This window comes from Emydura macquarii, unplaced genomic scaffold (assembly GCF_026122565.2).
Source record: "Emydura macquarii macquarii isolate MOO-44397 ecotype Brisbane River unplaced genomic scaffold, CSIRO-AGI_Emac_v2 contig_1348, whole genome shotgun sequence".
In the NCBI taxonomy this organism is placed as follows: domain Eukaryota; kingdom Metazoa; phylum Chordata; order Testudines; family Chelidae; genus Emydura; species Emydura macquarii.
The window spans coordinates 10,173,362-10,189,883 of record NW_027131485.1 but is presented as its reverse complement, the minus strand read 5'-3'; the positions used below and the strand labels follow the sequence as shown (position 1 = coordinate 10,189,883).

At 58.2% G+C, this 16,522-nt stretch overlaps 1 protein-coding gene across 1 annotated transcript in view; it reads right to left on the bottom strand.

Moving 5' to 3' along the window:
- CORO7 (coronin 7) overlaps positions 1–16,522 on the bottom strand; it is a 140,194-nt gene that overhangs the window by 95,690 nt on the left and 27,982 nt on the right. Inside the window, exon 7 of the mRNA XM_067551111.1 lies at positions 13,091–13,141. Coding sequence (XP_067407212.1) covers positions 13,091–13,141 — 51 coding nt within the window. The remainder of the gene's footprint in view (positions 1–13,090; positions 13,142–16,522) is intronic.

Here is a 16,522-nt window from a genome sequence, read left to right as displayed (position 1 = left end):
TGTACCACAGCCCCAGCCCTGGCAGGAGGGAGGCAGCTGCCCCATGGGGGTGTTTGCTCATTGCCCCCCTACCATGCAGCTGGCCTCCTCCCCACTCCGGGCTCCCGACGGAGGGAGCGCCTGCACTGTGAGGAACCTGTGCTCAAATGGGATGCCCCCCTCCTCTCCGGGGCTCTGGGGCAGAGGAGGGCACACCGCGCACAAGGCTCTTGAGCACTCGGATGGAAGAGGGTCTGACTGCTGTGTGTGGACAACGAATCCTCTACACATACAGCCGGGACGGCACAGCAAGCGGCACACCCACAGTCCCTTCTCTTCCGCCCTCGCGCCCATCCAGTTCCCCAGAACGGGACTCAGCCACAGAGGGCCCCCTCATTCCAGATGTTCACAGACCAGGCTTCCGGCCGGCACCCTACAAAGTCGGGCCCCAAGATGTCCCAAGATGCCGTCCCGCTGCCCCATTGGGACAGATCCCAACACAGCAGCAAGCCGAGACCTCCTCCTGCCAGGACTCTGCTGGCCGGCCAGGAGGAATCCTGCCCCCTCTACCATCACAGCTCTTGCCCTGCGGTCCCTGCTTAGCAAACAGAAGTGGATTGTGTCCCTGGAGAGAGTGGGACAGGCCGGTGCATGGGGGAAGCCGCGGCTCTCCAAGCCAACGCTCCACCCCGAGGAAACAGCACAAGGGACTGTGCCTGGTCCCAGTGGCGGACGGCTCCAGCCACACACTACCCAAAGCGAACGTCGGCTGGTCCTCTTGACTCCTCCACTTCCACATCTTTGCAATACCAAGCGGCATTCTTGTGAAGGACGGACGAGGGGGAGAAGAGAAGAGGAAATATAAACAGGCTTTTACAGTTACACCAGGGAACAGAAGCATGAGAGATTGTAGTATGTGTTACTATAAATAGTCAGCCCAACGCGAGGCCAACTTTTTCAGAGCTTCCCACGGCCTGCCTGGGAATGTGGGATGCAGAGGACTGTTCTCCAAGCATGAAGGAAGCCGGGCTACCGAGGGTGGGAGTCAGGTACCCCGAGTGACCTCAGTGTGGGATATTACGTTGGTGGGGAGGTGGGAGGAGAGAAAATTAAACCTCTCTGTGCCACAGAGTCTTTTCTCACCAGCCCCTCCCCCCCTTCCTGAAGCAATCCCCAACCAGCTGAGATATGACATCACGGCGAGCACAGGACGGGACAGTGGGCTTTGCACGCTCAAGCAGAACCGGATGGGCTCGCATGGCAGCGGGGATTCCTGGGCGGATCCAGAGGGTCGCGGGAAGTTTTCCTGAGCAGAGGGCTGAATTCCCACGATCCAAGGTGTTATTTCTTTGGCTCTCACGTTGTTTTGCCCCATGGGTCGTGGGGGCAGCGGCCACGCTGATGGGCAACGGTAGACTCTGCTCACAGCTCCAAGAGAGGAGTTTACAGTGCTCTGCCGCTCAGCAGGATGGACGCAGGAGCGCCAGTAGAGGCTGCAGGAGAGGATCAAAGCCCAAATGAGAGGTCACTGAAGGGATGTTGGAGTACAGAGACCAGGGAAAGAAACCTCACCAAGAACAAAGGGGTGGCACCTTCCCAGCAGCCAGGAGTCCTGGGTTGTTTTAAACCGGTTAGCGAAGAGCGTCATCTCACACCGTAACCCACATCTGAAGTAAGCCTGACTGCAGTACCACGCTATTTCTCCAACGCCACCCCTCTCAAAGTATCCCAAAACATTTTGTAAGCTACGCAGGAACCTCTTCACCCACCAGTGACATGCAGCCACCTCTGGAGTGGAATGCAGCAGCTGCTGCACACATGAAGAAAACCGTACATTTATTCCCTGGGACGTGGAGGGGCCATTTAGGTGGGTAGAGGATAATTCTCTCCTGTGAAGTTTACTAGACACAGGTCAGGTGCTGGCTTCAGTCTAGAGCTCTGCAATGACGACCCATGGCCAAGACCCCGCATTGGCATTCATGGGCAGGAGGGCACCTCCTGCAGCGCCGACCGCTGGCAGCCGGTTCAGTACCCACCCGAGGGGAGAACACCACCTTTTGGCTCCCCAGCCGCATTTTTACCAGCTCCTGGGCACTCTCCCATCCAAGTTCTGATCAGTACAAGTCCACTTAACCCTTCTAGCCCGTGCCCCAGGGAGTGGCGCTGGATCTCCTCCCAGCACATGCTCCAGTCTACCGCAGCTTCTACCACCTCCCTTGGGAGGGGGGACGATCCCCATCCCATCCCCTCCCCCCGACAGACCAGACTGTCAGGAACGTGATTCTAGCTTCCCCACAAATGCTGGCGGAGATTCCCCCTCCGTTCCGCAGCTCCGCTGATGGCAGCAACACAAGTATCCATTTCAGAAAAGCCACCCGATTCCGGTCCCTCTCCAGCTCTATTGGCAAACAGGATTACAGCCAGCTCGAGCCTAAATGCGGCTCCGTCTCACATACACAGACCCAGCCCCCCGCCCCTCCGGCCATGCGATGCCAGAGCGAGGGACTCCGTGACTGCATATTCCAGCAAACCCTCCTCACCCTGGTCTAGCAGCCACACTTCCCGTGCCGGGCAAGCCCGGCTCTGCGGAACAGCAGTTCCAGCTCCAACAGCAGTTGAGGGGGCAGAGACGCCCGCCCCAGGCAGGTCCCCCGCCCCAAACACAGGGGGCACTGTGCACAGGGGCCAGGATGCTGGAGTGGCTGTGTGGGGAGTGGCAGAGCCAGCCAGGGGCCGCTGGAATCACCGCTCACATAATTGCTGCCCAGGACCAACGGGAATCCACACGGGAGGCCAGCCCCCCTCAGCTGGGCTGTCTTTGCCAGAAGGCTCCCGTCTGTACCAACCGTCCCTTAGAAACAATCAGCTTGGTGCTCTGCACAGCAGGCCCTCTGCCCTGGGATCCACCACACGGAGCCGGCCTGCTTCACTGGGCATCTAGGGTCCTAGCTTCAAAACAGAGGGCCACCAATGTCCTCCTCACCCGAGGGATCAGCCATGGTGCCGAGAGCTGCTCCTTGAACGCCTCAGTCTCCCCCAGCAAGGCGGGGAAGGAGACACTCGCCTACCTTTGAGAAACATTGGGGACACCCGCTAGGCAGTTCAGGGTCCTACCCAACGGAGCATGCACTAGCACAAGAGACTCAACTTCATGCGCTGCGGCCAGGGTAGAGCTCCCGCTCGCCCCTTACATCGAGCATTGCAGACAGCTCCCATTCCAGCCAGTATGCATCTGGGGACACCACGTTCCTAGAGACACAGGACCTCATTTCTGTAGGGTCTGCACCCCCACAAACTCTACCAGGTCAATGGGAAAGACGAGCCTAGAGAGGCAGGATGGCCCAAGTGGTTTGGGTGCTGGCCTGTGACTGGGGAGTCCTTGCTCTGCCACAGACTTCCCAGGTGACCCTGGGCAAGTCACTTAGTCTCTCTGTGCCTCATCTGTGCAGTTGGGATAAGCGCCCTCCCTGCCCCAGATTGTGAGGGGCTCAGATATGGTGAAAGGGGCCAGATAAGAGCCACAAATAGCACAAGAGCTGCAGGCGCTCAGCCCCTCGGTTACCAGCAGAGACCAGCCAGCAAGGGAATGAGGGAGGCCCTGACGACTAGCCCCCTTTTGAGCAGTCAGTCACTAGGGGTGGGAGAAGTCTGTCCCTTCTCCCCAACTCCACAGCAAGGAATGAGAGGTCTGGAGGCTTAGCTAGATCAACTCTCAGCTGCTGGAGACCCAGAGCAAAGCCACACAGGTCCAGCCACCTAGCCCCACAGGGACTGACAAACCCCTCCAGGCTGAGTCCGAGGGTTGTGCGCCCACGCCAACTGGGAACAAGTGATGGAGCTGAAGAACGGTGGAACACCTCCCGTGTCCCTGCCAACCCCCATTCCACAGGGGGGCCCAAGCACTGCAGGGAGTGAGGGGTACGCTCCCCACACCCTGCAGCGTGGAGTCACACCAGTGCCGCTGCAGGACAGTCCTCGGTTGCCACGAAGGAGACTAGCCCTGTCCCCACAGGGCCCGTGAATTGCCGCCTTGCCTCTCGCTGGGGGTTACTGCTGAGCCTCACCCCTCAAGCTGCTACAGGGCTTCAGCCATCCCTCCCACCACCCCATGGGACCTTGATGCCCTGCCACGAACAGGACGAGTGCCCCGGGTCTGCCCTCCAGCCCCCCTGCAGCAGGTGCCAGGCCCATCCTGGCTCTTTATTTCCCAGTTGCTGCTGTCTTCTCAGGGCACTGCAGAGCCGACAAGCGGCGGCACCCGGGGAGCTGACTTGAGGCAGCACAATTCAGAGGCCCCGCGACCAGACATGATGGAAGGAGAGGCTGGGCTGGGAGATCTCGGGCGCACTTTGCTCCATGGGGTGCATTTGCTAGCGGCACCGCCTCCTGGCCATCCTGGGGATTAGCTTTAGCCAGCCATCGCACCCTCCCCTGGGGGCGTCTCTCCCTGTCCTCCTCGCGCAGGCTCCCTCTCTGTGACTGTGTCTCCCCAGGCAGGCCAGATCATCACGTGTGTTTCTCCTTGGGGGGGGTGGGGGGGGTGTTAATATCAAAGTCCCTTCCCTCCACAATGGCAGTCTTCCCTTTACCGCTCTGACCGTGGCTGGCAGGGGGACCTGGACCGCCTTCCACACCAGTTCCTGGCTCAGGGGCCCTCCTGTCAGCAGCCCAGGGCTCACTGTCCTACCTTGCTGCTTTCTCCCTCTGGGACTGCCAGCCTCCCAACGGCCCCCTCCCAGGCAGTGACCATGGACTGCCCTCTATAGCCCTGAGCACACTTCCCTCCTCCCAGGGAGGGATGGGAACCTGCCTTCCTGCAGCCCCTTTCTGTCACCAGCTTCCTGGCTTACATAGGCCCCACCTATCCCTGCCCAGCTGCTGAGCCTCATGTCTCATTAAATCCCTGCTGTCTCCTTCTCCAGCTGCAGCTGGGGCAGTTAATTGGCCCACTTAGCCATCTTCACCCCATCACACTGCCCCCCGAGTCAGCTCTCCTCCACATACCACTGCCAGCTGTGCCTCCCACCCCCTCCCCCGGGGAACACCCAGAGAACCCGGCCCTAGCATTACAAGGAGAGAAGATCCATCCGGTTCCTGGGAACGCACTGAGCGCTTGCTCGTGGCATTTCCAGACCTGACCTGCGTTCTCTCTACTGCACTATCTGCCCTGGTTCACCCCTGCCCCCGAGGGCAGGTTACTGCCTCCCTACACCCTGTGTCCCCCCCTTTCCTGTTCCCCACACTCTGCTGCTGGGGCACTTTACACCTGGGCACAAGAGCAAGGCAAAGAGATCTCTGGGGTGCAGAGCACGGGAAGGCACCCTTCAGCACCCTGCCACCCCCACCCCCGTGCCTCAGCTGTATCTCTGCCCCAGGCTCCGGGACCAGCGATTTACCTCCAGGTCATGATAGATGGAAGCAGGGCTGGCTCAATTCCCTGATGCCTGCCTCCCTGGCCAATGGAGCTGGGGGGAGGGGGAGGAGGGGGAGGAGGGATACACAGCGCTCAGCAGCCCCCCACCCTGGCATTGGCAGTGGCTCAAGAGGAGGCTGGCCCCAGCTGCCTGCAGCCAGAGGCAGGGCGGCTGTAGCCCAGTGCTTGGGGAGGGAAGAGCCAGCAGGAGTGAAGCCAGGAAAGGATCAAGGGGATGGAGGGAGCTGGGTGTTTGCTCCCACTTGCACAGTCCCCGGCCGCGCCACACGCGCCTCCCCATGCCCCTCCCCCCCGCCACAGAGTGGAAGTTTCTCATGAGAACACGCTGCACTCTTGCGTATCCCACACGGGCCACGCTTGCTGGCTTCCCAGCCAAGATCATTAATGCAGGCTGTTCCCGGCTCCGTGATCGAAGCCAGGTGCTGGCCAGATGCACAGCTGCCGCCGTGAGCGAGCGAGTGGGCGAAGGGGAGCCGGCCGCGTTCCACTGCCACGTCCTTGCTCCCCCGCAGGGCCGGGTTTGCACCGGAGTCATTTCAAACATGCACACGAGCCTGCCCTGGCTCCCCAGCCACCGCGCCAGGCAGCAGCGGCACTAACTCCTGCGCCCAGAGCAGCCAAGCACCCAGCTCTGCGTCACGCCTAGGGCGAAGCACCCGACGGCCTTCCAGTGAGAAATCCCAGCCTCTGGGCAAAGGCGCCCACTTGCCAGGGCATCTCCCAGCATCTTGCTGCCCCCCGCACTCAGATCTGTTCCCCTCTTCCTTCTCCCAAGGAGTGGGGAGGCACAAGGCCCGGGGACAGCAGAGGAATCGGGGTCCCGGCAGGGGAAGCGCACAGGACGAAGCAGGGCAGGGCCCAGAGCTGCAGTCCAGGACAGCTGAACCCAACCTCCTGGTTACTACGGTGCTGTCTCCCAGCCCCTCCTTCCCGAGCAGGACAGAGCCGGGAGCCGGCTTCCACCCAAGGTTCTGCCCCCCAGGCAATGAGAGAGTGGGGCGAACGAGCGTTTGAGAACACAGCCCCATACCTGCCCCTTGAGCTCCTCTGCTGGTGCCACGAGATGCCCTTTCTCTGCACGGCCCTTCCCTTAACCAAGCCCGAAAGGATGGAATTTAAAGGACGCCCGCCCGCCCCCCACAAACACGGCGCTCCCCGGCCCAGCACAAGGGGGAGGAGCCAGTTCTGGCAGGGCCCCGCGTGGTGCACAGACCGCTTCATTTCGACACCCGCCGCAGCCTCACCCACGGAAACGGAAAGGAAGGGTTAAAGCAGAGAGGGAGGGCCTGGGTGTTCGGGACGGATGGTGCAGCCCCTGTGCTAAGGGAGAGAGTGGAGCAAGGATGGGGGAGCAGGTCCCCAGAGTGCTGGCGGCCAGGCAGACATTGCATCGCGCTTGGTGAGGGGTGCCGGGAGGAAAGCACAGAACAGGCGGCAAAGGAGTTGGAGCAGGGATCAAAGAGAGGCTGTTAGAGCAGAGATGAAAGTGTCCACGGCCCAGGCAAGGGTACCAGTCGCAGCAGGGGCAGAGAAAGGAGAGCAGTGCCCCTAGCTGGCCCTGTGCAACCCAGGGGCACGAGGGAGGGACACGGCCTGGGCAGGGCAGATGGGGTTTGTTTCGGCTTGGCAGGGAAATCGAAGGGCTGAAGCAGAGCATGGGACACGTCAGGCTGCAGGGACCGGTACAGGCTGGCTCAAATTAGCAAGGAGAAAGCTCAGAGAGCAAAACGGAGCAGGGAGGTTTAAGACATTAACTAATGGGCTCTTTGTGGGCCAGCAACTTCCCGGCACAGCCACCTTACCCAGGCCAGAGCCTGCAGGGAACGCAGCTGGCAGGAGCAGGGGCAGCCCCACCCCAACGGCTCCTGGGAACAGGCACCTGGATTCTGCTATGTCTAACTTGATTTTCAGACCATCACGCTACCAAAAACCCAAACAAACCCAGGGCTGCTGCCAGCCAGCGTGTGGGGGAGCAGGTGCCGTCCCAAGGACTGCGGCCGAGCAGAAACCGGACGCAGGGCACTTTGTGCGTCACAGGCCTGCTATCAGCCTCTCGCTGTTTGGCTCCCTCCTTCCGAGCAGTCTGGGGCCAGAACCCAAACAGCCAAACAGGCTCTTCCCTGCTGCCGCTCAGCAGATTGCTACAGGACTAGCTTTCTAGGGTGGGATCGTAGCAGGGGAGGGGATCTGTTCCCATTCAGCAGTCGTCTCACAGTTGGCTTGCCTGTGAGCTCAGCTGGGTATTTCCCCAGCGCTCCACCTGTGCGGGTTCTTTTTCTCACCACTCTGTTGCTTAGCTGAAGGATTGGTGACCAGCTTTGGGGGAGGATTTTTTTTTTTTACTTTCACTGCCAGTCCCTGTATAGGGGCGATGCTTGCCTGCCTTGCTGAGAGAAGTTACCAAGGCCCTATTGGAGCTGCGTCTCTCCTTCATGCTCCGGCACTGGATGGCCCTGCCAGTGCCAGAGGAGTCGTCCTTTGACTCAATGGTGCTGAGTTGAGAGATCGAGGCTTCGGAGGCTGTAGATCTTACTGGGGACTTGGACTTTTTGGAGCTGGCTCCCTAAGGACAGATTCCGTTCTCCTTTTTTGGAAGCCTTCCCAGAAGCCTCCAAAGCCTTTCTCTGCTTAGGGGACCCCTTGCGAGGTGGCAGGGGTGCTGGATCTGTCTGCGGAGACGTGAGACTCCCCCAAGCAATAGACATGCTTAGCGTGACCATCGCTCACTAGTATAGCACCCCTGCGGGAGAGGCAGCATTAGAAACTTAGCGAGCCAGGCATGCCCGGCCTGGAAAAAATAAGTCACCCTGAAGGGAAAGAGGAGAAATGCCATCCTCTCACTACTCACCTAGCTAACTAACTGTAAAGCCTGTCTTAACCACTAAAGAAATATTAGAAAAGCTGAGGCACTCTCAAGGCAGGCACATCCAGGTCGAGGCAGTGGAGAAGGAACGGAGGGCGGCTCCCGCACACACCCCTATGTAGCCCATGTCTGGCACAAGCAGGTACAGGATCTTCTCTCACAAGTCACAATTGCAGGGCCTGTCAGTGGCCTCTGCCCAATGGAGAGAGGTGAACAGTGGGGACCTGTCCGGGGACCTGTGCTGTTCAACAGATTCATAAATGGTCTCGAAAAGGAGGTGAACAATGATGCAGCAAAGTTGGCAGACAATACAAACATATTCAAGATAATAGGTCCAAAACAGACGGTGAGGAGTAACAGAGGGAATCTCAGAAAACTGAGTGATTGGGCAACAAAATGGCAGATGAAATTCAATGTAGATAATGCACATTGGAAAACTAATCCCAACTCTAGGTATATAGTGATGGTGTCTAAATTAGCTGTTACCACCCAAGAAAGATCTAGGAGTCACTGAGGATAGTTCTCTGAAAACTTCCATTTAGTGCACAGCAGCAGTCAAAAAAGCTAACAGTATGTTAGGAACCATTAGGAAAGGGGTAGAAAAATAAGACAGAAAATATAATGCCGCTATATAAATCCGTGGTGCGCCCACACCTTGAATGCGGTGACCAGTTCTGGTTACCCCATCTCTGAAAGGATATAATGGAACTGGAAAAGGTTCAGAGGAGGGCAGGAAAGATGATCAAGGGTATGGAACAGCTTCCGTAGGAGGAGAGATTAAAAAGATCAGGGCTGTTCATCTTAGAAAAGAGACGGCTAAGGGGAGATATGAGAGGTCTGTAAAATCAGGAAGAGTATGGAGAAAGAATAGAGAAGTGTTATTAACCCTTTCACACAATACAGCTACCTGATGAAGTTAACAGGCAGCAGGTTTGATACAAACAAGAGGAAGTACATTTCCACACGATGCACAGTCAAGCTGTGGAACTCGTTGCCAGCGGACATTGTGAAGGGCAAAAGTCTAACTGGGTTCAAAAAAAGAGAACTGGAGATGTTCATGGAGGGTGGGTCAAACAATGGCTATTTGCCAAGATGGTCAGGAATGCAACCCCAGGTTCTGGGTGCCCCTAAACCTCCGACTACCACAGGTGGCCGAGTGTGGAAGAAGGGTGGATCACTCCATAATCGCCCTGTTTTCTACACGCCCCCTGAAGCTCTGGTGCAGGCCTCAGTCAGACCTAGGATATCGGGCAAGATGGACCATGGTCTGACCCAGCATGGCAGCCCTTATGTTCACTAGCTTTTCATTTCAGCCTTTTCTAGTTCCCCTCCCCCTGCCCACTAATGTCCAGTGGGCCGACATCCAGAGCAGAAATCCACCACCACAGCCTTTGCCCGTACTGTCCCTGTTCCGCGGAGAAATCCCGGCTGAAGGGTCACCACTCAGACCCCGCCATTCCATGCAGTCACAGCGCCAATCCTCGGCTTCTTGTTTGCATTGATTAGATTATTTTTACATTAAAGAAGGAGCAGTCTGTTCAATGAGACAGTCCTGACTAAGTGAAGTACCCAGCTTTACGAGGAAAGGATGTGGCAGTTTTATGCCATGAAGGACCAGAGCGCACACAAAGGTCCAGAACCTCCAGACATCAGTGTCACAAGTTTTGCATCAGATTTTTTTTAAGTTGCATCCTGCCCCCATTTCTGTCACATCAACGGTTCCAGCTGCCCTGGAAAACTCAGTGCACTGATGCTTCAACAGCTGCAGGACAGACTGGGTCACGTCGAAGGCCAGAGCACGGCAACCCACGATTTTCCACCGCGGCCCTGACAGGACACAATTTAGTAACAGCCCTTCCAAGCAACCCAGCCGCTCCAGCAACAGGAAAATCAGATTTGATTCCTCTTGGCTCAATAAATGCTGTGCAAACTCTGAGGATTTATGGCATTTTAAAGTTTCCCTCTTCGGCACAACATAACATGCGGCATTTCTAGAAGACTAAACATCTTCATTAACTATGAGAGAGACTGGATTATGGCTGCAACTCAGCATTTCTTGGTAATTGCCGAGAAGGTGCGTGTTTCTCTTGGCGGATGTGGACACAGATGAGAGGCTCACACTGGCCGCAAATATCAACGGGTCAGGCAGCAGAGGAGGCAAGCGAGCTGCCACCATCATTCACACAATGTTTTTAATACCTCAGCTAGACGAGGTGCACCCTCCCTTGGAGACGCGGCTGGAACCCGCTGAGTTCGCCCCTTGCTGGCCTTCCATCATACAACCACATGGGCTTGCAGGAAATAAACAGGGGAGCTCTGGAGTAGCACCGGGTTGTGCGCAGGCAGAGAGAGATTTGTTGCTCTGCATCCATACTGGGTATGCAGCGGGAGGGAAAGAGTTCCAAAGGTGAACATTTGCCATGCCGGCTGGTGTTAGCGGCTCCACTTCCCAGCGACCGGCTCTTTGCTTCTACCCACCCCAGGGAAGAGAAAGGACCGTGCGCAAGGGGCTTTGGTTAATACCCAAATGGGAAGAGACAGAGCCCATCTACACTTAAAACGCTACAGCAGTACAGCTGTAGCACTGCAGTGTAGACATCACCCATGCATTCTGCCATCGGCGTAGGTAATCCACCTCCCCGGGGGGCAGCAGCAAGCGCTGTCTACGCAGGGGTTAGATTGGTATAGTGTCGTGTCTCAGGCAAGTGGATCTTTCACGCCTCAAGAGACGTAGCTGTACAGATGTAAATTCCTAGTGTCGCTGAACGTCTTATTCCCACAGTGCTCTCCAACCGCGGAGATCCCAGCTCTCTCACCACTGATGTATAACCACCTCCGAGGTGGGATGTGGCCCCTTTCCTCCACAGCTGGGCCGTGTTGAGAAGGCAGGGTAATGCAGCCAATGGAAAGAGAAGGGAGGAGGAGTCAGGCCATGCCAGGACACCGAGCCAACACTTCCTATGCACAGGAAGACTGCGGCAGGACCGGTGATACCACAGGCGGTCACAGTTCAGGCTCTTCCACGCGCGGGGAGCCCCCAGAGCCATGCTGGGGCACTGGCTCGCTAGCCAAGATAGAACAGCCCAAGGGGGTATGGTGATCTGAACCAGCTGGTTCAGACCGCGCTAGGTGCTGCCCTGTGAGACACCCCAGCCCAGCCCAGCCCTAGCTCCTCTCCCAGGTCTAACGCTCAGCCCCAGGGGAGGGAGGGCCTGCACCCTTTGCCAGCCAGCCCTCTGGCTACTTCCATGGAGAAGACTGCAGGCATGTGCACGAGTGGCATCTCCACGGCCTCCCGCGGAAGGATCCACGCAACTGGAGCCATTTGTTGGGACAGGCCAAAGGATGGGGTAAGGGTGACCGGCGACCGGCATGGCACTGAGACGCACCCCAGCCCACGCTGCCCTGCCCCAGCTAGCCGACACCCCGTGCACCCCAGATCCACCTCTCCTCAGCCCCTCTCGTGCGTGGCAAATACTCATAACAGTCAACTCGCCAGCAACGGGCTGTGCTTCGCAGCACTCGGGGCCAATAAAGCATGGTTCACCCCCATTCCCTTGCTTGTCCTGACACCTCCAGCCGCTGAAAGCACTGGGGAGAGCAGGAACCAGGCACTGAGAGACTTCTGCCAGAACGGACGACCTCCGGCAATAGCCCCCTGGGGAGGCATTCAGTCTGGGCCACTGGACAGATGGACACCCCGCAGAGCAGACTGTCTGCTGAAGAGGAATCTCCACCGGCTGCGAGCGGTATTAGGGAATTCTCTACAGGTCCAGCCACAAGGACGGCAGAAGGGCCTAAATGGCGCACCCCAAGGTCCCTCTGACGCCACGGGACTGGGGGCACCACGCCAGCCAGTGTCCAACATATAATTGCAGAGCAAGAAGAGGCAAGAGGGCGCGGATGCTGAAAGTCTCCTTGCACAGCCCCGGGTGACCGTTTGGGAAGAAAAACCGGACAGGCTGGATGCAGAAGGGAAGCCACTAGCTCTTTCTGCCATCCCGGAGAGCAGAGGGATGTCAGCTTCCTCATCTGAGATCCCAGAAGCCACAGGAAACCTCTGATCGGGGCTCGGTGCTGAATGCAGCTCCTAGCCCACTATTTATTTTCTGCTCCCTGCATTTGCTGAGCCGTGCTGAGTCGGCCAGCCAGACCTCAGGGCGCTGCTACTTTTCCAAGCAACTGCTGGAAAAACCTGGAGGCAAACCACACACATGGGACCCACCTGCCTCCCCACTAGAGCTTGGGACGCTGACCACAGATGGGCCCAGACAGTCGGTTTGAATTCCTGGGACATCAGGTTGAAAGGGGACTGCAGATTGAAAGCAGGCGTCCCACACCAAAGTCTTCCTGGCCTAAAAGCTTCTCCCAAGTGAGGGCCTGAGGCAGGAGGAGGGGATAACAGGCCGGACGCCAGCAGGCAAAAGGCAGCCAGAGCACATGGCGGCAGCATCCATTTCTAGCCACAAGATTGAGTGGTTTGGGCACATGAATGCCCGAGGCTGTTACAATTCTTTATCCCATGCTGAGCAGTCTGCAGGGTGCTGCCAAGAGCATGGCCACTGCCAGCTCAGCCTATAATCATGTCCTTCCAAACCCTGGCCCTCTCCCAAAAAATCAGACCCTGAGGGGTCCCACACCGTGCAGCAACAAGCCTGTTCAGACAGGCTCCAGCCTATCTGCTCCTTCTAGCACTCGGCTGGATTCAGCCCCTTCTACAGGGCCCATCCGATCCCTAATTCACTCTGCTCCACCCGGGTTTGCCGCCCCCTGCCCCCTCCCTTCCCGGGCAGACAAAGGAAAGAAGGAAATACCTGGACTGCAGCTGGCTTGGTCCTTGGGTCGAAGATCTGCAGCTTCTTATCCTGCGGAGATACAAGGCGAAGAACATAAGGTGAGCACCCCAGGGAACGCAGGGCAGTTACCGCTTGTTGGGCTGAAGGCACGGGGGACCCCCAGCCACAAAACAACACTAGCGAATGACCTCCACCCCCCGCAGGGCTGCTGGCTCCCTTGCCCCGACGGCAGGGGTAATCCATTCTTTTTTGTCAAGATCCAAACTTCTTGATCAAGGTCTAGTCAAGGTACAGACTCCATAATACAACAACGACAACAATCATAAGTAAAGAAAAAGATCTCGGGGTCCATTCAGAAGCAAGTGGCGGTCCGGATCTGGCCCGCGGGCCGCCTATTGACAACCCCGCCCTATGGCCAATCTCCCGCCACATCCCTTCCCAAAGGGCACCCCAGAGGGGAACCCGATGAAGTCGGCTTTAAGTGACCAGTGGGGGGTGGGGATGGGCAAGCCAGACTTTGCCCATGGAGCCGGTTGTCATGGGGCTGCTCTGCACTTTGTTGGAGTGGGGGCAATGGCCAGAGCGATCAAGGGGGTCCCCCCGGGCTCTAGCAGGGGTGCGTCTCCACTGAGTAACAGATGGCAGGCCCTTCAGTCCCTGCCCCACGCTTCCTGCCGGGAGGACCTGGCACAGGCAGAGCGCTTGGGGCCTGGCAGCGTCAGGGCAGCCACCAGCACCGCCACCCTGCAGCGCCCCAGGGCCCACGCCCCGCTGGAGCACTGCTGCAGCACGCAGCTCGATTAATGGGTCTCCTGCAACCAGTTGCCTGTAAATCAGCCGCTCTAAGGGTGTCTCTGCAGGGGTGATCGCAGCTCACATCGACTCAGCGGTCAGGGAGCTGGCTCAGGTGCCGGAACAACGGCGTCACAGCTGCGTGGGCTGCCCACACCCCTGGGAACGACTCCCATGGCTAGCCAAAGCTGCTGCAACGATGCTGCTCTGGTACCGGACATCTGCCCAGCCGTAACCGCAGCCCGTGACAGCCCTGCCGAGGGGCTCTAAGGCCCCAGGTTCTGTTCGTCTGCATTGTTAAAAAACCACTTCACTGCACCTCGGGGAAGGAAAGGGAAACCGTGCAGCCTAGGACGTGCTGTCGGGGAACCAGCTGGGCAGAGATCAAAGTGCAATTACACACAAAATCAAGGGTCTGCGATAAACCACCCTTCTTCGTCCACTTCTCTGCTCGGTCTCCAGCCTGCTGGCTTCTGCCACACGCAGGTTTACACAGTGACCCCTCAGCTCCAGCGAGGCAGCAGCATCTGCGGTGGCAGAGTACCATCGTGTACGGACCCCAGGGGCACGGACGGCACTTAGAAAGCCACCAGCTTTGCACACGCACGCCGGCTCTGGAGAAACCAAGGCACAAACACGCCGGAGTGACAGAGCCAGCCCGGGGCTCGCCTCAATCCGCCCCCCCCTTGGCAGGCAGGCTCCGCGCTCAGCTTAGTTTGGGGCCCGCCCCTATTCCCCCTCCCGCAGGAGCTCACAGGTTGGGGAAGGGAGCGGAATGAGGAGGGCACACATCTGACCCCGAAGCTGCTAGGGAAGGAATTGCAGGCTCCCTGCAGTAGCAGCTCAAAGGACTGGCAGGACAGAGGGGCCCAGCAGCTGCTGCATGGGAAAGCTGCTCCTTTGCCCTGGCATTAGTACAACGACCAAGGCCTGAGTTGGGGCATTACTCGATGGACAGCCCTGCCATACGCAGGGGGAGCGTGGTGATGGCGATCGATGCACTCCCAGCCCCCGAATCCTCAGCCTGATGCCCCCCCATCTCGCTAGAGCTCCGGGCAAGAACCAGCTGAGAGAGTCTGGGAGCTTTACCAAGGGTCAGACAATTCTGGGGCCCCTACGATTAGCTGCTGTCCTGCTGTCCCCAATCGGCTCCTCCACCTTCTAACATACCCAGGACCCTGACTGCCCTGCAAACTCCTCTGGCAGGCCAGGGCCGCAGGGATCAAGCCCCTGCTCAATGTTGCCCCGACAACCACCCACGGTAACCAAGGACACAGGCACGGATTCCCACTCCATCTCCGCCCCCTCCTCCTAGCATGGGCCACAGCCACTGTCTGGCTTTCTGGGAGCAGAGCCCACAGCCCTGGGGACCTCTGGCTGTGGGCTGTTTCCTCTTCGCTCGCGTCCTTGGTGAGCTCTTATCTCGGTCTGGGAGAGCCCAGCGGGTCTGTTTTGTCTGCCCACGTGCCCTGGGCTGTGTCTAGGCGGAATGTGAATCAAGGGAGGAGAAGCCCTCGGTGGAAGCGATAATAGTTACAAGAAATGCCACAAGGGCTTTGGAGGTGCCGACAGGCCCAGCTGCTAGGGTCACTCCTGCCCCAGAGACACTCCTGGCAGAGGAGGAGCGACTAGAAACACCTGGGCCTTGGGCAAAGAGAAACTGCATTGGGGGCTGAGTCTAAAGAGCCAGGACCTCACCACACTTCCCCTGGCGCCCAGCCGCTCAGGCGTCCCACTGGCATACCGCCTCTCAGATGGGCCATGTTCCTAAATCACTTTGAGACAGCAGAGTGAGTGAAGCCCGGCTGTTCAGCTCAGGGTATCACCCTAGCACCTCACAGCCCCAGGCACACAGCAGGGCTCCGTGGTGCTAGGAGCTGTACAAACCCAGAACAACAGTATGCTTCTTTTGCTAGTTTTTCCTCCAGGTGATTTTAAGTGTTCCAAGCAAACAGGCTTCCAACCCTTTCCCTTGGGAGACTCGTCCACAGTCCAAGATCCTAGTTCTCATTATGTGCTCCTAGCAGCAGCAGCAGCAGCAGCAACTCCACCATGACCGGACGACCTGGCGGCCATGATGAAACGGTGGATTCCCCAGCACTGCAGGCTACAGCGTCAGGGCTATCGCTGGCTCAAGGGCATTACAAAGGGGCATCAGGCCCATTCCCCACTGAGAGCTGGAGGGGTTCTGCAGGCCTGAAGCACGCTCCCTTCCTTGGGCCCAGTCCCACACTAGCCCTAGGGCCTACGGGACAGTGTTTGCCTTGCCGCAGACTTGCAGCCTTTGATTCAGGCCAGCCCCCCATCCAGAGGACCAGGGAGTAGGTCAGGGGACTGAACACACACAACACACTGCTGCTACGCCCCAGAACAAAGGCACTTACTCCCCGGTCTATCTGCGCAGTGTAGCGGAGCCCAGGGAATTCTTCCTTTCAGCCGTTTCCCCAGCCCCACATCTGTGCAACAGCAGCAAGAGACGGGAAAGGACCAACTTCCCCACAGCGGGACTCCCAGGACTCCTTAGGAAGGCCCAGACTGGATCAGACCCAAGATCCATCTGCTTCAAGAACCTCTCTGACAGCAGCCGGTACTTCAGGGGAAGGGGCAAGAAGCCTGGTTTCACATGAACAGCCAGATCTAGTCAGCACTCGGACAGGA